The sequence below is a fragment of the Pagrus major genome, chromosome 12, assembly GCF_040436345.1.
Source record: "Pagrus major chromosome 12, Pma_NU_1.0".
Lineage (NCBI taxonomy): Eukaryota > Metazoa > Chordata > Actinopteri > Spariformes > Sparidae > Pagrus > Pagrus major.
The window spans coordinates 18,662,795-18,688,113 of record NC_133226.1 but is presented as its reverse complement, the minus strand read 5'-3'; the positions used below and the strand labels follow the sequence as shown (position 1 = coordinate 18,688,113).

General features: G+C 42.3%; 1 protein-coding gene across 1 annotated transcript; it reads right to left on the bottom strand.

Annotated features, from left to right (window-relative positions):
* Positions 1 to 781: 781 nt before the first annotated feature.
* Positions 782 to 23,699, bottom strand: prrc2b (proline-rich coiled-coil 2B). The gene is given in 32 exon segments (XM_073477372.1): positions 782 to 3,170; positions 3,788 to 3,853; positions 3,855 to 3,998; positions 4,844 to 4,925; positions 5,092 to 5,171; positions 5,340 to 5,507; positions 5,674 to 5,914; positions 6,064 to 6,191; positions 6,275 to 6,372; positions 6,465 to 6,657; positions 6,758 to 6,859; positions 6,973 to 7,260; positions 7,447 to 7,523; positions 7,962 to 8,103; positions 8,205 to 8,317; positions 8,535 to 8,698; positions 10,063 to 12,087; positions 12,196 to 12,400; positions 12,485 to 12,686; positions 13,533 to 13,762; positions 13,850 to 14,195; positions 14,925 to 15,099; positions 15,203 to 15,281; positions 16,208 to 16,371; positions 16,468 to 16,592; positions 16,723 to 17,036; positions 17,434 to 17,577; positions 17,752 to 17,815; positions 18,231 to 18,333; positions 18,735 to 18,912; positions 19,022 to 19,199; positions 23,564 to 23,699. Coding segments are annotated over 31 exon segments (6,723 nt in total). The 5' UTR covers positions 19,137 to 19,199; positions 23,564 to 23,699; the 3' UTR covers positions 782 to 3,002.
* Between the last annotated feature and the right edge of the window lie 1,620 nt (positions 23,700 to 25,319).

Sequence of the window (25,319 nt, the reverse complement as noted above, 5' to 3'; positions counted from 1 at the left end):
AACTGAAGTAGATGGGGACTTTCTTTTGAAAGGTAAAAAACAAGCGGAAAAATAAATAAATGGCTAAAGTCTTTAAGCCTCGAGATCCCAAATTAATTTAAGAAGGTCATTATTTACACAATTTTTAAGTTGAAATCTTCACTGTAGCTGCTTTGCTAAAAGCATTAGCATGCACCCATTCTGAAGTGGGTGCACAAGCTCACAAGAGTATAAATAATGCCGTTTCAAATTAATTTGTTATTTCAGGGCGTCCAGAGACGCTGGATGAGCTATATGGAGCCATTTTATTTATTATATTATTTGTATTTTTTTTTTACATTTTAAAACAAGTCCCCATCTACCTCAGTTGTTAAGGAGAATGCTGCAACGCTGTTTTGCTAAAGAAGCTCCAGAAATGTTTATAACTACAAAGCTTCATCTGACTTTCCACCAGCATGGGCGTGAGAAGACAATGACAATGTTTAGCTTTTATGAACTTGTCCTTTAAAACCCTTTTTTGTGTACAGGATATTAAATGAAACAAGTGATATGTTATATGGTTTTATCGACTGATCATGCATAGCCTAACTGTCCATGCAAAGCTTTGTGAAAACTGAAGGCGCTCAGCTGTCTGGAGGAAATGCTGATTTTTGGCTTCAGCTTGAACATCTGTGTCAAATTCTACAAATAACATCGTGCCGGACACAAAAGCCTAAAATCATTTCCCCATAATTTCTCCTTTCACAAGTATTTGACGCATGATTTTAATATGACAAAGTGTGAATACAGAATCAACAGTACATTTAAGAAATCACAACTGCTTTATTTCTTTTCTTTCAATAAGCTCTTTTTTTTTTTTTTTTTTAAACAAGGGAGAGTAATGACCAAATATCTGAAAGGATAAAGATCAGGTAGGATAAATAGAATGCTGGATCAGCTGTAGAAAGCACTGGTCCTCTGACAAAATGAAATATGCATCTTAAAAGTACAAAAAAACGTCAGGGCAACATTTTGGTGCAAGGTACAATGATGGAGAAGCATCAAGATCTTTTGCAGTATGGGATGAGAGGCAAAACACTCCAAGCCCGATAATAAACCTATCAACAAGTGAAAGCAGTCCATTCTGAGAACACAGTGACCTTTTCAACGTTAAATCCTTTATAGTGCCACAATATCTAAAATGAAATGTGGGTTTAAGCCTCCCCTGGCTGACAAGGCTTGACTGTACAGTTAAGTATGCATATACATATATACCAGTGAAACACTGTCATAAAGATAAATCGTAACATTTTGTAGTGTCATGGAGCGTTATGGTAAGCAGTAACATTTAACCAGTTATGACATTGGCATTGTGAAGTTTCAAAATGAGTGTCCATTACAAAAAAGAAAAAACAAAACAAAACAAAATAAATGAGGATTCCAACAGCTTCACATTTTCAAATAGAACAAACACTTTAAAAGTCCTTCGTAGTCCACTGGAACTGCAGTGCTCACAAAAAAGCTTAAGCAAAGAGCGTATTTTAATTCAACAAGCAATGCTAAACGCCCCTCGTTTGTGATCATTAGATTCTAACAGAAAAAAAAAAAATAGTTATTTGGACCCTGATTGTGATTATAGTTAGGCTGCAGTTATTGCTAGTGCCACCTCAGAGACCAGATGCTGAATAATCAAATGGAGATAATGAGTCTGTTTCTTCAGAATTGCCCCCACAGTACTGTTGTGTGGGATTTGAACGGAATTAGAGAGAAAAGTCTTTCAAAAGCCTTAAAAGAAAAAGCAAAGCGCCCCAAGCCGAGGGACGTAAAAATCATCACTTACATCACATGTTCATAAACAGACAATTTGATTAATTACAACCCAAACAAAGCAGTAAGAAAGCAAACATTTCAATCAGCTATTTTGAAGGAGGGGGAGGGATCCTTTACAGCAATTGTGAATGCGGCTCCTCCCCCCCACACGCACGACTTCACAAAGAGCCCAAAGAATTGTTGCCAGCTTGGTTGATCAAAATCCACACAGTCGATGGCAGCACTATGAATGCTGAGTTCAGGTACAGTCTTTGTGAAAGGTTCTAGGCAGGAGTCCTGCGAGTTTACACACACGGTCCGCAGGTCACATGCACACGCTGTTATCAATGCCAGTGAAGTTCCCATGGAAGCAACATGATTTTGGTAAAATGTCCACCTTTCAATTTACATACAGAAGAGAGCGAGCGACAGAATGTAAAAGCAAAGAACAGAGTTTTAAGAAAAGAAATCGTTTCTACCAATCTAAGCAGTTGCGCCACAGTTCATGAGCTGGGTGGAGGACCCCAGAAGATGCATTTCAAGGGGTGATGCACTCGACTTTTGCCATGTTGACATGCAGTGATGTCCAAAAATTGGAGGATTTTTTTTTTTTCTGGGTTAATAAAAGAAGTCCTTTGCAGAGAGGAGGAATGGGTGGTGATGACTTGAACATTATATTTACCAGCAAAAAATGCCAATGAAATATGACAAAAAAGTGCCCCGCTGCGGTTCAAATTTGTTTAAAAATATTTAACAGACTCTGCTTCTCATAGTGAGTTGTATCAAGTGTCTGCCTGGTCTTAAGGGCTACAGTCCATAAACAGGGAGTAAATACAGTTTGGCAAAATGGTATGAAAAATGAACCATCTGTGTGAGTTGGCCACTTTCCTTTTCCCCACCTTGAAGAGTAACAAAAAAAAAAAAACATATCTTTTCTCTCAACCAATCTCCCCTTAAAAGTGACTAATAATAAATTAAAGAGGACCTTGAAGAGATCTGCTTAAAAGACTGTTTGTGTCTATGTATATATTTATATATATTTATATATCTCTATACGTGGTGTGAAATAATAATGTCCAGTTCTGACAGTTCAAGAGGAGTAATTCATTATGATGTCTGCGTGTATGCCCCTTGCCTTTGTGCCTTGAGATCAGGTGGGTTTTCGAAAGCTCAGACATTGGTCAAGGGGCTTGTGTTGGCAGGCTGGGTGGTGATGAGGATTTTAAGGTCCATTGTTACGCCTTGCCCTCCTCTACTTTGACAGCCTGGGGTTTGATGGCTCCAGTGCGTGCTGGTTTGGCTTGCCCTGTGGAGGGCAGGGGCTCCTGGAGTTTGCTGGTCATGCCCCCGGATGATGTCTTGCCCTCGCCCACCGCCTTGCGAACTTCTCGCATGGTTTTATTCTGCATGAAGAAGAGGAAGAAGAGTTACTACGACCAGATAGCACCTGGGAAACCATACATTTAATGCATTAACATTTGTTTGGATAGTCCAAAGAGGATGCTCAGCGATCAGGTAAAGAAAAGTAGATGCTAAATAATCTGCAAAGTTGCTGAAAGATAAAAAAATAACAACATTTACTTAGTCAAATCAAGCTAAGAGATGCTTTTTCCTGAGAAGCAGCATGCACTTCAGATTATCCAAAAACATGTGAAGCCTTATTCATATTTGATTATATTTAACAATTCAAGTCATTACTGTTAGCTTGCAGCAAAGAAAGCTTAGATAGGCATTTCAGATAAATCTATGTTTGTGAAAACATTGTCACAGTAAAGCACAGTTTAGTCTATACACACACAGTATTATCAATACTGCTATTAACAGTAAAGAATTATATTGTCATTATTAAGTCATACAGTACTAAAAATGTATCCTATGAAGATCTGTCAGATAAACATGTAACTAACTGTATACTCAAAGTCAAAGGCCCACACTATTAAATACACAACACAAGTAATGCAAATAGAGAAAAAGAAAATGGATTAAATTAAATTACCTATATTTACAGTGGGTGGCTCACCTTCATGCCATCCTCTGGCCCTTTAACAGGGGGCTCAGGGGCAGAGGGAGGGGTGGAGTGGGGGGCGGTCGCGGCCGGGATTGGGGTAAGGGGGGGAGCGGATGATGACAGGCTTGTTGACCTGCATGACTGGTCTCTGGATGGGGTTGGGGAAAGGGCCAGTGGTGGGGGGCCGCATGTGCATCACCATGCTACCCTGAGCAGGTGGGACCTGTCGGTCACGGGGGAGGAGGAGGGAGGGAGGGAGGGCGAGAGGAGATGATGGGGTGGGAAATAAATGAAAAGACAATTAATAAGCTTGCCAGTATTGAAATTCTTCACGCATTTTCAGACATGATCCAAAGACTTGTTCAATCGCATCTGATCCGTGTGTTCAAAAATATAGTTTTGTATACTGAATTCCAACTGTGGATGCGTACACACAATAATTATTATCATCATCATTAAATCTTGATTCATAAAACCAGGGTGTCTACAGGTATCAGACACTTACATTTTAATGTTTTAAAGATAAAGCTCTAACCAATTTTAAGACTGATTTTTGGACCAATCATCTTTTTCGTATACACGCACACGAGCATTGCAGGTATTTATAAAAGGGTATGTTGCACATATTTGATCCTGTGCAACGGTAGGTTTCATGTAAGAATATGGTTATTTAGAGTGAGTTAGGTCAATCTACGTTTTGCCAACAGGTAAGATATTAAGTAAAAAGGTAGGTGTAATGATGTGTAACATTACAAATGTGGACTGTCACGAATAAGAGCTTGACTCGTCTTGACAGAAGTAATTAAAAGATGGAAAAATCAGATACATGTTTGTGGCAATTTACACCTCACAGATACAGATGTAATGACTTTTAAGGCCTAATATTTATACATTTAAATTTAAAAATGTTTTAAGACGCACACCCTGTTAAAAGTGAACCTTGAGATGGACATGGAGCACTTTTTGACAACAGCTTCACTTGTTGCTGCAAATGTGACTTAACTCTTCAACTTTAGGTGTTCCTGTGTAACCTTTAATGTGAATAAAGTATATTTGAAGAGTAAGTACCTGTTGGGCAAAATGTGTAGGCAGAGGCCCGACGGGTCCTCCAGGACCAGAGGGCTTCCCACTGGGGCTGGCAGACCCAGGCCTGATGAGGAGAGCAGAGAAAGAAAAAGATAGTTTTATAATCTATTTCCTAAAATTTGAATTTGTGATACATCATAGCACATTTCTTCACAAAGTAAAAGGTGAATATGAGTGTTTCAGGGAGTTACTAATTTAATATACTATTTTCAAAAGTCATTTCAACTCACCTGTATGACCCTGCAGATATGCCTGGGGAATGATTGGGCTTGTCAGAGAACTGGAAGCCTTTCATTTCCATCTGCGAGCCCTGACAAAAAAGCAATAACACAGACACACTTGTCAATGCATGTCAACAACTGTGGACAGCTAATTTATAGATAAGAGATGTGCTGCATTTGATAACATGGATTTTAACTTCCATTATTGCACTAAGGTCTAAACAGAACAGTTTTAGGATAAGATCAGTAAGTCACACCTCTCGGCTGCCAGTCATGACAGCAGGCTGGGAGCCAGGTGGCAGCATTCGGCGTGGGCCACCGACTGACAGGTTCTGTCCCTGCTGCAGCTGGATTGACTGTGGGAGGATGAGGTGTTGCTGAGCTGAGCCATAGCGCAGCTGAGAGCCAGGCAGGGGCATCGTCACCTTGTGAAGACAAAGACAAGACTTCATTGTTTATGTAGTTATCAATTCAGTCAATACTCTTATGAGGGTCTATTTATGCTAAGAAGGCTTATACCTTGTTGGCTAACATTAATGTTATGTTTAATCTAATTGAATCCCTCTGAAATCTGTTTTCAATTCCACTCACCTGGATGAGTTGAGAGTCCATTAGCTGGGAGGAACCCATCCCAGGCCCCTGGTTCATCTGGCTGTCATAGACTAGCTGCTGGCTGCCATTCATAGGCTGATAGTGTGAGCCTGACTGTGGTTTGACCATGTCTGAGGGCTGCATGCCAGGGAAAGCAGAGTAGGGCCCTTTGAGAGGGGCTCCGCCTGACAGCACCATAGGGTTGGGCTGTGACAGGTTGGGGTGCATGTAAACCTGGGACCTGAAGGGAGGGAGACAAAGCAGGGCTGCAGAATGAGTGGAAGGAAAACAGAATACACACTGGTGCCACATACATGAAACCGATAATGTGATCAAATTGAACAGCCAATGACCAGTGGGAACTCAATGAAAAACTTTAAGTGATAGTACCTGAAGGGGGGAATAGAGCTGAACATCTCTTGGGACTGGGAGACAGGTAGACCTCCTCGAAGCCCCAACTGAGCCTGAGCCTGAAGAGACGTGTGCAAAGAGATGGGAATCTGCTGGGCTGCAGCCGCCTGAAGAGATGAACAAATGCAACATGGTTATAATTCTGCCGATACACAAACTAGCATGACTGTGTGTGTGTTTCTCTCTATACCTGTTGGTAGGTCTGCTGCTGGGTCATGGTGGGAGGTACGAGGCGCGGCTGGCTGGGAAAGACATGACCATCCAGATACAACGGGGGAATATGACTACCTAAAGAAGGGACAGGAAACAACATGCTTTACGTTTAGTTCTACTCAAACATTAAGCGCTCATCAAACAGAGAAAAGGAAATGCAGTTTTACCTTGCATGGACATGGAAGGTGCTACTGATGCCACAGGCATCGGAGGCATGGAAACCCCTCCAAAAGAACTGTAGCTGACACCACTGGATGAGCCAACACTGCAGGGAGGCTGAGCACCGGAAGCATTTCCGCCAGGAGAGCCCTGCTCAGGGAGGGACTGAGAGTTCTCCCACGCTTTGCGAGCCGATTCCATCTGAAGAAAAAGAAACAATTAAAGCTCATATGCAAGTTTAAATTGCACAGTTTCGCAAATATGATGTTGCTCTGTGTGCATGGGATTGTAATTCAAATACCTTGAGAGTGAGGTCAGCACTTGGGAAGGAGATTGGATTGAGGTTAATGCCAGGCTGCAGGTGGTTGGAGCGCAGCATCGGGATACTCTGATTGAGAGCCGTCTGATTAAATATAAATAAGAAATCAGGGTCAATACGTGGCAAGTCAAAACCTGATTTTTAAGATAGAAAAAGACATCTTTCTTTGACAAAAAAGTAGATATTTAATTACTCACATTGGTGGTAAGTGCGTCCTGAAGCTTGTTGACAGGATTGGACACAGGCACCGGGGTGGAGCCCGGTGGCAGGCTGAAATCAGAGTCTTTGGCACTGACACCAAACTCAATAGGAGGCACAGGCAGCACAGTGTCCACATGGAGGTCCACACCATTAACCGGTGTGATAGGGCCACCTTCCAGCCTATCGACACCTTCAGAGCCTTTGCGGTGCTTTAGGGAGCGTTCGTTTCCAATGGGCCCTGGTTTGTGCTGTTCTTTACTCTGCTCTGGGCCAGCATCAGAATCCTGGCCAAGAAAATAAAAATGCACTCATTTGTTTGTTTCTTGAAGCTATCCAATACCATTGCAGCAGATTTTTTATTTGTCAATAATGAGGCAGAGAAGAAAAATGTTAACTGCAGAAAAACAATGCAGGCACAGAGTATTTACAGTGTGGGTGGAGGTTTCAGAGAGCAAACTGCATTTTACTACCTCAGAGTTGGGCTCGCTCCCAGTGTAAGACACCTGTTTGGTCCACGAGTCTCCCCCTGAAGACTGCACTGAAAGCGCTAAAACACATAAATGGATGCTGTTAGTGAAGAATACAAATTTGTCTATTTTTTACACAAATTAAAATTGATATTGAAAAACATACTTTTGCCTTAAAAAACATGAAATGTGCTGACACCTATACAAACACTATAACATTTACGAGAACTTTAAATATTGTTGTTTTAAAGAGTAAAAAAATAAATAAAAAACTACCGCTAGCTTTTAAACAATGACAAAGGGTTAAGAAATGTCATCATCACAAACTTTGTTTAATATTTGAGCAGTCCTGTTAAGTAATATTACAAAGCTATATTTTTCTATGTGCAGTGATTAAGCAAATATGCTCTCCAAACAATTTAAAGTTACACTGATCTCGTCTCCAAGGTTTCTGCTTCATAGCAGCAACAGAAGCATCAAGAATAAAGTACTGACACAAAGTGGGCTCTGTCTAATACCTGAGCTATTGGTCTCCCAGATTTCCGTTCCCAGGTTGTTAGAAGAAAGCGCTTCCTCAGGTTGTTCAATGCTCATGCTTCCCTGCTTTTTGGCAAAACGTGGTGGTATCTTGGATGCGATGGTCCTGTTCTTCACTGGCACCTTATACAGGAAACAGAGAAACAGCTTAACAAACTGCACACTTTTTTTGTTCAACCTTGGCTTGATTACCAAGCATCTGGATTGAGCATATGTCAACTTACAGCAGCTCCTTGTTCCTTCCTCCTTCTATCATCTTCCTGTGGGCGTCTTTGCTTTTTGGACAAGGCATCCTGGTATCCATCTGGATTCGAAACTGGTCCCGTGTCCCCCTCAACTACAAAAATAGGCAGGTGGTCAATGCATAATTATCTGAAGATGTATAGGTACTGAAGTACTGAACATTATCTGTAACTTTTTAAAACTTATAATGTAGTCATGTACCCGCACTGACTGTCCAGGGACTTTTTCCAATGTTGATGGTAAAAGATCACTATAACAATTGCTAATTTCCATCAACATGGACAAAAACAAAAACAAAAAAATAGACTCACTTGGGTAGCTGCTGAGCTCATACTGGGAGAGAGGTTCAGCTATGTCTGTCTTGACAGGTCCTTGCTTCAGCTCCTTGTCCAATTTCTTCCCAGAGGTCTCGTTGGACTCCCTCTCCTCTGGCTGCTCGATGCTGTAGACTGGGCCCGATTCATCGGGACCCCTGCTGCAAACAGGAAGAGAGACAAGGAGGCTTTAATTGGGTATTCTGAGCACTGCTAAAAACATTAAAGAAAATGTAACAGTTACAAAAAAAACTTCTGATAATCTTATCTAAAACATGTTTTCTAGTAATTAGGTTCAGCAAAGGCAGGTGGAAAGAAGAAAAAGTAACAGAGTGACTTTAAATTCAGGCTTAGGGGGGGTTAATGGAAAATGCAGTGTTGTTCATTGAGAAAATCCTGCAGATAGACACAGACACCTTTTCCCACATTCATCTATCCAATGAAACTGAGCTACATCCTCTCCTGGGATAGACTGCATGGTGTGAAGTGCTCAGTACCAATATAGACTTTGTTTAATAGCAGGAGAAACAGAGGCAAACTATGGGCCTTTCTCAAACCACCTCCTACACCCTTTCCCTACCACTTCCATCTCAAACCAATTCCTGTAGCCTCAAGTATCAGTAGGCTACAAAACCCTCCAATAGCGAGTCTACACAGTTGACTTACTGACCACGTGCAATGCTGTGTTCATCATGGAAGAAGCTCTGTAAAAACCTAAGTTCTGTGTGACTACCCATAAAAACGCAAACTGTTAAAACCACAATGGAAATGAATTATCGTCATAAAAATTTATTCAAACTTAATGTTGCATTGAATTTAACATCAAATATACCCTTCTCTAGTCATTCATTTGATTTTAAATGTATATTTAGTGTATATTTACAGGGACTTTTGCAAAAACCAAGCAGCTTATAAACAAAGTGAAAAATGGGACAAGGTATACATTAAAAAAAAATATATATATATAAATAAGAAACGCTGCCTCCAAAGGATGCTGACAAGAAACCCGGGCAACAAAACCATGACAGTTCCTGTTTATTGCCAGAAAGGGGAACATTCGTCCCACAGCTTGCTGCTGCCCTACACTAAGCTAACAAGTACAAGTTATCAACAAACACGTTCACTAGAATTCACCTTAATCAGAACGACCTGCAATATGCTGGTAAAAGCTAGGCATCTAACGCAACAATGACATTTTCTCCATGTGGAGTAAGCACTCGTTTGCATACATTTCCGACACAGAACTGCTAGTTTCTTGAAATTAAGATGAGCAAAAAATTGGTGTTCAATCCCATCACTGTGAAAGTGTCAGTCAGAGTATATAAAAGTCAAAACAATATAGGTGACACACTGGGTTGTTGGTTTCTAAGCAACTATAACAAGCAGACCTGAAACAAGACACTAGAGCATTAATATAATTCCCAAGCACATAGAGGATGCTTTATTCCCAGTAGCAATACATATGGGTACAGGATATAACCGACAAATAACTTCAACCCAAATTATGTTTCATTATTCAACTCACCTCTTACAAGATGTCCCTCCATTCTGCCAGCTGTCACTCCTGTTAGAGGAGGAGGTAGGGGGATTATCAGGTGTACGTGCCATCTTGCTCGCTTCCAGCAGTGATGGCTCTCCCTTCCTGTTCTGCCGTTCCACCAGTGGTCTCTGGCTGGAGAAGCTTCTCTTGCAAAGTTCCCTCTTCTCACTGGAGCCTGGTTCACTGTGGCCAGAGTCTGAGGGAATATCACCATGTCCCTGTGTAGCTGCACCCCCACTCCCGCTTCGCTTCTCTCGCCAGTCACCAAAGTCGCTGTTTTCGGATCCCGTCTCCCATTCCTCTGCCTGACCGTGTTGGCTAGGGCGTCCACCAGAGTAGTGGCCACTAGGCCAGTTGTCTTCCCCGGTGCCTTTGGGGCGACCAGGCCAGGGGTTTGCAAAGTCCCCATTTATGTACTCTTCACTTGTCCACTGGTTGGAGCCAGGTTCACGTTCTTGTCGTAGACGGCGGAAGCGTGGGGGCTTGTCTTGACGGGGTGGACGACGTCTCCTTAACATCTGCCTGTCAGGGTTGTCATTGTCGAAGTAGTATTCTCCTTCACGGTCCTCTGTGCCATTTTCCATGAAGGAGCCAGTGAATTTAGGGGGGTACTTGAGAGCCTCACGTTCAACAGGGGGTCTGCGGGAGTAAGTAGTCTCGGCTCCGGGACCATAACCATTTTCTTGCATGGAGCTACCACTGCTAGTAAACTGGGGCCCACGGCCCCTCCATGTAGAAATGTCCCTGGATCCTCCAAAGCTTCGATTGTAACTCCCAGTGGTGTTCAATCTGGGAGGCAGCATACGACCTCCAAAACTCCTGCTGGCCTTGGCCTTTTCTCTTGAATCTTGTGCTGTCTGGTCTTCTGTGTACACCTTGTTGGATCTCCAAGAGTCTCTATCAGCTTTACGGACTTCTCCAGACTCTGTGTAACCTTCTCCATTTTCAGATCCCTTCTGGCGGCGCCTCTTGGGCAGTTCCTCGTACTCAGACGCTTCGCTCAAAGTCTCACTGACATTTCGCCTCCGGGGCTTGCCCCTCTGGAACTCCTCCACCTTGACAAGGTCCCTCGGTGGTGCTCGACCTCTGCCTGTGCGCTGAGCACCACTGCTGTTGTTATTGTTGTTATAAGCCCCTCTGAGATTGTCTCCACCTCGGCCACCACGGGTTCCACCTCTAGAGCTAAATTCTCTAAAGCCTCGACTGCGGCCTCTACCTGTTCCCCTAACTGCACCAAAGGCCTGCTCTTCATCAATGAAGATCCAGTTATTGCGCCGTGGTGCGTGGGGCTCCCGGTTCTCCTGGCTATCTCTAGGTGGTTGGCTCTTTCCACTGTCCCAGGTGCTCTCCTTGGGAGAGTCATCACTGTGGGTGCTCAGAGGCCTCTCTGTTTTGGCTGGAGCTGGTGACTGACGCTGCCTCTCTTCAGGCTGCTTCTCAACAGCAGGTGAGGCTGAACGTCTGTTGCTGGCAGGCTGGTTATCTTTCTTCAAGTCGTAAACATTAGTGAGGACTTCTTTCTCCAGTCGGTAAGGGACAGTCTTCTCCTCAGGTTCAGGTTTGGGCTTCTCATTCTCCTTGTCTTCCACTTTGAGAGCCTTGAGAACTGGTTTCTTGATAGGCCCAGTTCTGCGTGTCAAGGGGCGCCCACTGGTCTCAGATGGCTGGCTGACACTACTACTGGAACTGGAACTGGGTTCAGACCACTGACTTTGAGCACTGTTGAGTCCTCCATCTTGTTTCTGGCCTCCATCTCTTTTCCAGCTGTCCTTGGAGCCATCTAAGTTCTCATCGTGAGATTCAGGTCCATCCTTCAGATGCTTGTCTCTAGAATCCTGCTTTGGGTAATCACCATCTGCATGATTCTGAGCAGTGGTCAGCAAGCCGTGGTGTTCTCTGTCTGAGCCTCGGTTCTGGTAAGCATGATGGGGGAGATCATCTTGGGGGTGGCTCAAGCACTCATTGGCCCTCTCTTCATAAGAGTCCTGTTGGGAGCAGGCCATATCACTTCTGTGGAAAAAAATAAAATACAAGAAGATGAGAATGATGGAAACAGACCGATTGCAGGGATTTTTTGCAAAATTCACAGGCTCAAAATTTTTTTAAACAATAACTGACCTGTCATCTGGCTGACCACTGTCCGAGCTTTCATGCTGTCTCTGGTAAGGTGGAGTGAAGCTGCGCAAGGGGTAGCCATCTTGGTTCCACATAGGGTAAGGCTCAGTGGAAGGGGCTCTTCTCTCCTGGTGCAGGTTGGGATGGCATCCCTCATCGGATCCAGGGCTGTTCAAGTGGTCTTGGTGCATCATGGGTTTCATCATTCCTGCTGAAAACAGTGTTCAAATTTTACCATGATAGAAAGCCTGGAGGAAACCATCTGCACTAATTTTCAAGAATTACTGCTCACCCGAAGAGTGGACAGCACCGGGGTAGTAGTCCACAGGAGATCGCCCTTGGGCCATGCGGGGATCCATGAAAGGTGGCATCATCATCCAGCGGGGATCAAACCCGAGGACATGTGGAGGGTAGTAGCCTCGCTGGGCGTGGCTTGAGCCAGATGGGGGAGGGTGACCTGGCTGCTGCCAGTGTTGCATCTTGTATACTTGTTCCTGTAGAATGTATACACGAAATACACTAGTAAGAGATGGTAGGCAAAATCTACAGTCTGTGTTCTTTTTTTCTGGGAGAAATACATCAACTAGTCTAGCAATAGGCCTTTTTCACAGCAGACATTTTGACCTGTAGGAAAAGCAGAGGTGTTACTAGTAACACTAGCAATGGTTCTGTTCTATTCATTTGTTCAGTTAGTCATGAGAGTGTGACAGTAAGCCAAAACAGCTAAAGTCATCATTAATATTAACACCTGTAATTTGAAATGTAGGATGATGCCTAATTAATGCATCCATCCGCTATAGATCGCATTTCGTCTTCTTGTTCCTCTTCCTTTTTTAAACTTTATTTATTCAGGGAGGGTTCACTGAGAGCAGTGTTTTCTTTTCCAGAAATGCACTGAGCACATTCGCACAGTTACACATTCACTCCTAGAAGCTGCTCAGAACAACCACAGTCTGATCTGTCAGCCTCTGAGCAGCTCCACTGGAGCGGTTGGGGTTAAGGGCCTTGCTCCAGGGTACCTCAGTGGTGGCAGTTTTGAACCTGTGACCCTGCGGTCAAAAGCTTGACCTTTTAAGCCAACGCTGCCCACAACTTCTTGCATGGGATAACCAAACAACATTAGCTTCAAAAATCCCTTACAAGAATTAACAATGGACAATCCAATAAAAGACAAATAGGTTAATACCCTTCACCAGGCTCACTGCTTTTCTTGAGATTGCAACCTGAAAACAACCCGTCTCCGTGAAGCCCTCTTCTCACAAAGAAGCTACTAATACATTGATGCATTAGTGTGGGATTAGGATTTTATGGGTTAGAAGGGGACATCAGCTGGCGCTCACCTGCTGCTGCTGCTGCTGCTGCTGCTGCTGCTGCTGCTGCTGCTGCTGGTGGTGCTGCGGCTGCTTTTGAAAGCGGGGTGGGACGGGTTTGGAGGGATGACGTCCACTGTAGTCTCCTGAGGGGGAGGAGGGCTCTTGGCCATCATCCTCGCTGCCACGGTAGTTGGAGAAGCCAGGCTCCTCACGGTAACTATGGCCAGGAGAGTTGTCGGGGACACACTCACTTGCATCTGGAAAACATGCAGAAACATTAGTTATATTCTGCAATAATCTTTATTTACAATACGTATGCTTAGAAGTCTACTTGCAGTTTTTACCTTTTGTGCTGTACTGCCAGCTCTCATGGTGGCCTTTACTCTGGTCCCTGTTTGGGGACAGTGGAACTTCTTTACCCTCTCCCTCTTTCTGGCCCTCGTCCGTCCTTGATGTCTGCCTCTCAGTCTTCCCAAACTTCTCATCCAGCTTTTTGAGTTTTTCAGCACAGGCAGCAAGTCGTTCTTCGCGGGCACGCCTCTCTTCCTCCTCCCTGCGTCTGCGGGCCCTCTCAACAGCTTCTGACAGCTCAGGTGACACATACTTTGCCCTAGCAGGTCCTTGAGCCTGAGAGGGGCGCTGGTGATCTTCTTGGTCAGCCAGTGGCTCACCTTGGTTTTTCTGCTGGACCTAGAGATGGAACAGAACACATTAATCCCAAGCAAATCAAATGATTTCTTCAAAAATGTATCCCGATAGTTTGATTCATGTTTAGCTTTCAGAAAAATTGCCCTCTCAGTTATTGAAACATGGGGGGGAAGGGAGGAAGGGTCAGAAGCAAACAGGGTCCCAGGCCAGATTCACACTCGGAAAACAACCATTACATATTTAAAACCTTAGACCACTAGCCTTTAAGGATATTATTTTGTCTGCTAAGCACACTTTCTCACATTGACAACTTAAAGCCTTAGAGACTAATTTAGTGAAAGAAATTATTTAATATGTAGTGGAACTCTACTTGTTTATTTTGGGGAATTTGTCAGACCAATTTTTCATGCTGAAAGGGGCCAAAAAACAAAGGCATAATCTTTATTTCCAATATGTCTGTCACATCCTATTCATTTGCCAAGCAAAGGGCTTGGCAAGTAGAAGTAGTCAGACACATATCTCTATGGTTACTGCAAGGTCATCTCTCCCAAATCACAATGACAGTCTCACTCGAGGGTGTGCAAAGGCGCACTGTTATTCATATGCTCTGCAGTGTTGCCTTATCCTCTACAGTCACAGAGGGATTAAAGAAGGAGATGCGTTTTAACTATAGACAACATCATAATGAGTTTGATAAAGATTGAGATTAAAGATAAGTAATCTCAAAAGGGAAGGATGAAAGTGGAAAAACACAGTATAGGGTGTAGTTACCGAGGTGTCTGTAGAGAGATATCTGCCGCTGGTCTTCCTGGGAGGCTCGTGATGGTGGTGTTGGTAAGAATAACTCTCCTCAGGGCCCTCCTGGGGGTAAGACACCTCACCTGAACTTAGGGAGGATTGGCAGTCACGCTGGATCTCTCTCTCCCTCTCCCTCTCCCAGTCATTCCTAAAAAGTAACAGAACAAAATGAAAACTCTGAATGTTGGCAAAAAAAACAAGAGTTTCATCTTATTTAGAGCAAATATGAGCTATGAGGAAAGAGATCTCACCACATCTTTTTTTCACCGTGTTCGTCTTCGTCATCACTGAACTTGAGCTTCTCACTGTAATCTACTTCTTCATGGAGTCCTGAGAAAACAACACACTAATTGTCAGCAACGGTGCTGTGGGACGGGATGTAGCGATCTGAGAACAGGCACCGGTATCCCATCAGCATGTTCTCAGATGGTTAACAACCATACTTTTGTATTCTTAAAGTGGAGAGAAAAAAAGCCCTGTTTACTTACAGATAAGATACTGCAAAGACCAATACCTGTAGTGGCCTGTCTGATTGTGATAAATTAAATGCTTTTGTTACTGACAAATTTGTGATTGCAGACAGACACCAGGACTACAAAACTGGTAAAAAATGTCTGCTGAGAATGCTTGGAGAGACTTGAGCTTGACAGACGAATTACAGCAACTACTATCAGGCTGAACAACAACCTAAAAGTCACCTAGCTGTGTCCTGAGCCACTTGTCTGAGAAGTCACACACAATTGCTTAAGACATTCAGTTTCTGATACCGTGAAGAGATTAGCCAGTTTAACCCAATAACAAGAGTCAGAGAATCCTGCAGAAGCTAAAATTAAAGATAGAGCTGCATCGGATCATCGACTCTCTGAGCTACTTTGACCTACCAGTTGACTTACTGTATTATGCAAATTCTTTTCTCTCTATGTAATTGTACTTGACTGTTTTTTGCGCATATGTGAGAACAGGAGCAACTGCACCATTTTCATCTTGAAGGTTGCCTGTTACACTGTGGACGCAGGCTATAGAGAAACTGTTTGAAGTCTACATTAGAATCAGACTCAGTCAGAGTCATTGTAACCATGGTAATAAATGCTGGCATATGATGGGTTATTCAGTAGTACTTTACATGCAAACTCAATAAATATTAAGAAGCTGAAGAAGAAGCCTGAGGTAGCATCACACAGTCAACTTAAATCTTTTATTTGGCCTCACTGTAAGAGGGGTCTGAAGGCAGTTAAAGAAGTTTAAGAAATACTGACCAGCCCATCCATCCTCGCAGTCATTGTCAAGCTCATCCAGATCCTTCAGGTCCTCTGGATTAATGATGGCAGGGCGTTGTGGTCTGTCACCAGGCCTGCGGATGGGCTGAGAGGAGAGTCGAGGTGGAGCACGGACAAAGCGGTTCTCTCTTTTCACATCACCACTGCAATCAGAGATGATAAAAATACAAATTAGTAATTACCAGATGTCACGATTTTTAGTGAATGAATACATTCTCTCACTGTGTGAATGTACTTACTTGACAAGTTCAGGTTTGGCATAGCTCTGCCTAAAGGCAGGCTTGCTGTCAAATCGGGCTGGGGCTGCAACGGTGGTAGGAACATGTTCTGTACCTGGGGCTTCACGCGTCTCTTTAGAGCACATCTGAACACAGCAGGACCAAACAATGTGATCATAATGGGGAACCACAAGTAGTTAACTTGTTATTGCTCATTTTAAAACCAGTAAATTGTCTTTAAAGCATTTCCACCTGAAAAAGTCATACAGTACTTACAAATGCGGGCAACATGTCATGGTAGACAGCAGTCGAGGTGTGGTGAAGCTGGTACTGCAGGGCAGTAGGGACGGTTGTTCTGCGGACAGGCTGGGCGGGTCGCAGGGAAGGCTCCTTGGGGTCAAGGACTGGTGACTGAACTGTCACTACGCTAGAAGAGGTTGTGCCGGTGGTAGTGGAGGGGTGAGATGAGGCTGGAGGGGTGCCGGTCTCACCCAGGGCAGTGATCTTACCCTCAGGATCTGCTGGCAGGCCGAGGGTCAGGGACGAGGGTTGAAGGTTCCTGCCACCACCTTCCCTCCAGCTCGTCACATCTTGAAGAGGGGAGATGGCGATTACAATAAATTCTATATTGCGCTGACAAAATATGAAATTAACCTAAAAACACACTCATTTCCATGTCTTTAATGACAGGAGTTAATTTTATGGTGGTAAGTCAATCGCTGCTCTTTGTGTACCGACAGTGAAACAGCCAGTATTAATCATCCCAAAATTGCCACTATAAACTTAAAAAAAATGACAGCCATTGTCCCCCTGCCACATTTTAAATCCCAAGGACCCCCATTGTTAGAATTTGTTACTGTTTATCAATGAGCCATTAATGTGTCTCAACAGTATCATAAGCTTCCAGACATCTAATAATTTGCATTATTGTTTTAAAATCTTTTAACTTATGAAACTGCCAATCAATTCCTGAGAGACCAGACTTACTCTGGGGGCGGAGGCTTGGTCCGGGCCCATACGACGGATCGAAGCCGCTTCTTTCCTTGCCAGCCCTGTCCTGTTCTCCAGCTGCCTTTAGCGTGGGAAATTCCTCGTGAGAGAAGGGCTGAAGTCGGTTTGAGGCCCTTGAACCTGATTTTGAGAATGAAACATGTTTGTTCTTACTATTTTAAGCAGAAGAGTGTTGTACGAATTAGCAAAGACATGTGCTCCAGTCACAGTCTGGACTGCGTACCATTCACCATTTGCATGTCATTTAATTTTAAACACACCCACTCTCAATTATAGATAAATGAGATGACTCACCATCTTGCTCTACTGCCTTTCCATTTAGCTGGGCCCATTGCTTTGGTCCACCTGTGTTTGTGTTCTGTGGAAATGAAGAAAACCAAGGTCACAGTCAGAAAAAAATCTATGTGTACCTGGCAGAAAGATTTTTCTGTTCATGGGTGCTGCTCTCAAACTGAACTTGTTAATACAGTCAAGGGGACCTAATACAAACTGGGACACACTGACAATGTGAGATACTTGCCAAAAAGTACCAAATGGATTATTAACGCTGGGAGTGTACGTCAGTCGTTTAGTCATATTTAGTTTAAGACTGCAGTGAGCGTTTTCTTGCACAGAAACTCCACAGTTCTGGTTTAGATCTGCAGTCGTGTTTTACGGAGGGCTTTTACTCAAAGCTCAACTGGGGGACAGATGTTTAATCAGAAACTTCATAATGGTCAAAAATCAGGATGAAAAGTCCCAGGTTGAACATAACGTCAGCTACACATACACACCTCCTGGTTGGCTACCGGTAAGGGCTTCTGAAGATTGGAGACAGACTTCTGTAAAGCCAGCTGTGGCTGCAACTCCGGCAGCTGTGGTATTGATGCAATAGAACTACAAAGAAGACAGAAGAAAAAGAAACTGTTAGTTTGATGAACTTCATTCAAAACAGGCACTGGTACTACAAAATCATAAGAGAGCACAGACTGAACTCTGAGCTGGTGTAAAGACGACAGCTACTTCTAGTCATAAGGTGAGTGCTTTGCAGCGTTACAAAGCTCAAAGCCTCATCTTACTTTTTTCCAATGCTAAAAAAGGAGAAAAACATCCGTTTAAGTTGATGCTGGTCTCTCAGAACGCATCTCTCCATTGCCGTAGGAAAAACTCATTATTCTTTCAGTGCTTGACAGCCTTACGCTTTACGATTGATATTAAGATAAAATGACTTATAGCACAGTCGATTTACCTGAACTCTGAAATAACGATAAGATGATAGGAACATTTTCTCCCCTCACCTCTTTTGTTCGGGTTGTTCCTGCTTGTTCGCCCATCCCGTACCGTCTTTAGGCACAATAATCACGTTGGGATCGTTTCCTTTGTTTTCGGACTTCAAGCTCGGCAGGTGAGCAGGTGGGGGCATGCGCCGGGCTGTGGCCACTTTGCCAAGACTCTGCAAGCCATGTCGCGGAACTACTGGGAGGGAAAACGCAGGCAGATAAAGCAAGGGGGATGAGAACAGGGTAACAGCGATGTAAAAAAGAGTGTTTAAGTAATGAGAAAAACACAAAATAATAAAACTTACCTGCGTTTTTCTGAGTTTCTATTGATTTTCCCTTGTACTTGTCAAATAGGCTGAGTGAGGAATACTTGCTTTTCCCATCCTTGGACTTGGTTATTTGCCCCAAACGATCGGACATTGCGATGTAATGTCATCGAGTATGGAAATTTTGTTTTGCGCCTCTTCCCAGTGCCTTCAGATTCTACAAAGAGAAGAAGAAATTGTTACCTTATGTACGGATCCTTTGGGGTCTATACCAAGCAAACACGTTTTCTTACATCTGGAGAACTAGATTTGTCGACCAGGACATATCTACAGCACTACAGTGTTTCATTATAATGCTGTTTGGTCACATAGTTTACCTTCATAAAAAAAATTGCAGCGTCTGTGATTTTATATATTGCATGTATAGATTATCATACTGAAACGAGATGTATAACCTACTTATTTACTTTTGCACAGCTTATGTTTCAATTACTTGTGTCTATCAAACAAATATCACAAAGGATAACGTTGACAACTAGCTCTGTGAATTACTCCGAGAAGCCAGGACATTGTTTCTGGTTTTGTCAAACGTCGACTCCAAGGTGCACCACAAAGAAAACCCCTCTTGACCCCGATGTAATGATATGGCGACATTAGTTTAAAGAGACAACAGCTCATAATCAGGGCTCATAAAATGGAAAATATTGTGTGGCTGATCACAACGATGAGATTTTTTAAAACCTGAGTTAACTGACCGTTTTACATTAACTAGCTACACCTGATAAAATCGGCCCATTGCAACAAGAGAAACTGAAGCTTGAAAGCTAAAAATAACCAACATTTAGCGCATGTGCCAGACCATCGCCCATAGTATGTGCTTGGTGTGTGGCACTGCTGGGTACAGTATGGTTTGAAGTGACCGGTTAGCATGAATCGGCACTGGTGTGGTGGATTAGCTTTCTGATCGTCTTTTCAGCTTAACACTATTTACCCTTTAAGTTTTCTTTTCTTCTTTCATGAATAAAAACAAAGCCTGAAGATGCCAGTGCAATGCAAATAAGAGTTCCAACTTTTAAAATTAGACATACTGTGTGTATAATGTGAGCATATGGAGAGTATTTAATCAAATTCAAAGTGATGTTTATATGGTTAATGGATACTTTGCTCCGATAAATCAGAAACCGAGGGACTAGTTATTTCCTCACACAGGTGCAGACTGTACATGCATGCTGGAGGTCAGATGGCTGCTTTGTATAGTTTTTGCAATGTGTTCATGTGCAACATTTAACAAAAGATGTGAGCCAATGTGAGGTGACGCATCAGTCGCCCTTTGTCGGTGCTAGTTCTTCCGTATGTCAGGGCCCTGGCCACACAGGGATCATAAGCATTCCCAGTGCGACCTCAGCAACACCACAGTTGTACAGAAAACCACTTGGACTCCCACCACGGCTCTGAAGAAGTGCCATAAACATATGGAAAAAATCCTTCTGTGTTCGGGTAAATGTTAAATTAGTGATTAGTGTGATAAAAATCAGATACTGTCATTGCACCCGAACTGCACATTTGATATTGAATTAAAAAATGTGATTCGCTCTGTGTTAACACTAGTTGTGAAACTTCACTTCAACCTCAGTTTATGTTTATTCCCAATCCTGACCTGAAGGCAGCATCCAATTTGTCTAAGACCTTTCAGAGGCACAGTTCTTTGTGCAGGATTACATTTGTTTTTTATTTTTTAAACTACATACCTTACAAACGACATTACGTTGCTGTGAGCAGCTGTGATTAAAACCAATGCTGCAGACTTGCTGCCAGACATAAATCAAAGCATCCCTATCATCATTTTTTTTTCACTTATTTGTGCTTTGTGTTGAAAATAGTTCACAGTGAAAACAGTTCCAGTGCATGGGATAACCCAGAGTAAACTGAAATATGGTTTCTGGTATACTGCTACTGAGTTTTTTTTTTTAATGTTTGCTGTTCTGTGGTTTGAACGCCACAAAATAAATGCTGCACTTCATCACTCTCAGAGCGTCTCAAAACCTTGACGTCAGTACGACTCGATGCCACTAAGGGTAAGGGTTGAGATGGCTTTATGCAATTTTGTCTGATCATTTGACATGTTTGACGCTTTATTCAAAGCAAAATGAAGCACGACAGGACCACGTTCTTGTTGGCAGGAAATAAGCACCATGATGTTGCAATGCCAAGAATCCATTCTCTTTCCTGGTTGAAAACTCAATTTCCCTCTATTCTTCCTTTACTGCTGAGCTACTTCGTACAACTGATGCTGCATTTGTGGCTTTGACTCCTGGTGTGTTCTCAAAGCACCAGAATAACCCTGTATTTACTGCTTATCTATAGTTCACATATGACAAAATCAAAGCCTGAATCACATGAAATTGTGAGCATCAACGCTCCTGATTAAATGGTTTATTGATTTGCATTAAATAGCACTTTTCTAGTCTTCTGACAACTCAAAGCGCTTCAAGACACTTGTCACAGTCACTCATTCAATCACACAATGATAAAAGAGGCTGACTTGCTGTCCTGCTCATCAGGAGCGATACAGTTCTTTGTTTAGGATGCTCAGCCAATCACACACTGATGGAACAAGAATGGGGAGCAATTTGGGGTTCAGTGTCTTGCACAAGGATCCTTCAGCTTGCAACCAGGGGACCCAGGGATCGAACCACCAAGCGATTAATGGACGACGTGCTCTAGTTCCTAAGCCGCAGCCGCCCCAAACAGGAATAGGGCAAAATACACAAAGTAATTGAGTAAACTGCACTGCCACTTCTAAGAAAAAAAAACATGGATGAACAACAATATGCAAGACATTATAACTACAGAATAGAGTTAAGTTAACAGAAAATGTTGATTATTTTCAACAACTATTTCAAATTATAAGAAATAATTCCAACTTATTTCTTATATTCATCTACACCTAAATCTGCCACAAGCTACAATAACACAAGATCTGCTGAAGTCTTGTCCAAAAGCAACCAGATTTTTTTTTTGCTTTAAATCTTAAATGAAATTATTTTCGACGAGGACACTGCAATAAGATGGAGCGCACACCCCAGCATGTGTTTCTAGTTTGATGTTCTTCTGACACATAGCCAAACATGTTCTTTATATTGAACATTTCTATGATGGCTACTCACAGTTCAGATTGCTCAATACATGCACCAAAACAAGAGATGTTAAGTGATGTGGAGTGCCTATTGAAGAGACAAGGAATTAATAGTACAGGCTAAATATGATCTTTTTTTATCGCTGAAATAGCGTTTGATGCGAACACCCACATCTGATGTTTTAAATATTTTATACACAAACCTATGCATAGAAATATCGTCGTTTGAGCCGACTACCAGACAACCCCATAACGCATGAGCTTTAACCGAGGCCGCTCGGTTAAAGCTCCGCATAGGCGTTTTACCGGGACTTCTTCAGAAAAAACACATCTGTCCATCACGGTCGATTCAGACACGTATTGAAATTATGATCATATCAGGGCATTTCCTGCTACTTTTATTTAAGAAAAGACGCTGAATTTCTACAAAGAACACCGTGTTACGAATATAATGTTAGTTAGCGCAAAGTCAGACATGAAGGCTAACGCCATGACAGCTAACGTTCTCCATTTCTTGACTTTGTTTACATTTTAAACGTTATTTCCGCCAAACAACCAAAAGAAAAACCCACAAGCAGTGGAAATGTATATACTGGATATAACTACAGCATTTCGTATGACCGCAAATTAACGTTTGACCTCTCTAATGTTACTTGTAGGTGTCGTTATGCTACCTCTTTGAAAGCTAATGCTAATTCCAGCACATGAAACTGACACCAGCCAGTTCGCTGCACGGAAACAAAAACACAATCTGACCAGACTAGTCAAATAAAACTAAAAAAAAAAAGCGGTATTGGTCAATTTATCGTGTTAGAGAGACTACTTAACATTATCTTAAATTGTAAAGCAACAACACTCACGTCAAGAAGAGCCCTAGGTGTACTGCTAGCCATCACTAGCAAAATATGGTAGCTTGTGCTAAAGAAAAAATACCTAGGCTATGTAAACATCAAGTGCTAGCGGCCAAGGTCCTGTAACGTTAGAGATGTGTATCATTATTGTTACTGCACCTTAAGACTGTGGAGATACGGGCTGAATACGTATTTTGTGTTTGTTCAAGCTACCACACATGAATAACAAAACATAACCAACAGCTCTTACTTAGCATTAGCTAGCTTCGACAGAAAACTAGCATAACGGCAATCCCGTTTAACTTCCAGTCTAGTGTTTCAAAAACAACCTTGACAGGCCGGGTCTTTCTCAGTGCTGTGGTGCTTCACATAATTTGACACCCTATTTGCTGGAAATGTATGTAAAACACTCAGACCCGTGCAAACATTTTCAACCTTTCTTGGCTTTCGGAGCGGACAGACGACAGGGATGGGAATGTAGGACAAGGCGATTAAAAATGGCTGCTGCACAGAACAAAGCAACAATAAAACTAGGCAGCGGAGAAGACAAGCAAAACTGGAGGTTTGACACAACCATCCGCGTCCATAACTCACCGATTCAACGTCTTAGTGTACCTTCTGATCAGTGACAGTGATATATTTCCACAAAATGTTGTCTAATCAAAGGATGGATGGCGATTGTAAAGCCCAATCTTCATAGGTTGAACCGATCGCAGTGTTTTTGCTGGGGTCCTACCCGGCCTGGAAATGAACGGGGCTGTGTGTAGGCTGGATCGGCTCGCCTCAACGTCATACGTCACAGAACGACGTCGGCTGGAAAAACGTGCCGAGCGCCCCCTGCCGGTTGATTTGAGCACTTACACAAACACTTTAATTATTTTAAACTATATTCATTAGTTGTTTTTTATGAATAGAAGATTGTAGAAAGTGTCACTGCAATAAAACACAAAAGGACACTGACATTTAATTAATACAAGCTGATTAGACTAAAACATACTTCAGTATCCACATTCTCAGAGAGTTGGACCGCATGCGTTGCTTTTTTCTTTGATTTATCCAATGTTAACATTTACATTTCCCGTGTGTAAGACATGGTTAAATTCAGGAATCATATTCAGAGAGGAATCTGTAATCTCAGTGGCCACATTTTCAATCCACTGGCTCCTTGTTGTATCCTCTTAAAAACATTTATTTTGTTTTCCATTAAGTTCATTTCTGTACAAAAAGGCACAAATTGTCAATTATTTTGTGACACTTAGCTCAAGTTTAAAAATAGAAGTGTCCATGTATATGAATCCTAAAGACTACATTTTATCAGTAGTTCACAAACTGTTGTTTTTTTTTTTTTTATCAAGATATAAGAGAGATTACAATCTTTTACTGACTCTAACCAAAGTCAATCCTATAGATTCAATTTCATGACTGTTTCAGAAAGTGAAAATATTATTTGCTAACCTAAACCAAAGTGCTTTTGTTGCCTAAACCTAACAACAAACCGGATGCAAACCCTGGATTCTAGTATGACAGTTTTGGTATGGTTGCCATCCACTGTAACCACCTCCCTGCAACTCCAGTGCAGTTCATAAATGTCATGTTTCATTCAGTGAAAGAAATGTGCCATTGGCAAGAGAGCTAGTCCTGCTGAGTCATGAAAACAGTTCAAACTTGGCGTCCATGTACACAAATCCTGTAGATTATGTTTCGTGACAATTTCACAAACTGCCTTGATACTAAATTATGTTAAGCGTTTTGTATATGACAAAATAATTATTTTCTTATTATGATTTATTCGTTTCATACAGTATGTCTGATTCACCAGCAGTCTCTGGTGCCAGAATAACAAAACCTCATAAAAACATTATTAAAAGTTTTGAATGTACACTCGTACATACCCTGCAGACTACAGCATACGATATGCGCTGGATACTTTCCATCTCCTGATACTACAGAGCTCAACCATGAACGTCAGTGAGTATGTGTACAATCACATTAGTAACCCGGTTTTTAGTCATATCCTGGCTTTAATCCCATTCTGGGTATGACTGAATCTGCTACTGGTATGATCGATCTCTTACTGAAAATGTGTCTCTTATTCAATTAATCTGTAACAACATCTGTGGAATTACGTAAAAATACATGACATGGTATTCATTCCTCTCACATTAAATCAATAATGGATTTCCCCCCCTTTGTTCTCAAAAAAAAAAAAGATTTTATTGCACTGGAAAATGAAAAAGGAAAAAGAATCAGTTCTTGCTTCTAGTTTTACAATTATCTACGTATTTACTGATTCACTCTTGTTTTTTCTATTTCTAAAATTCTCAAAATCTAAAACAAAAAAAGGCATCTA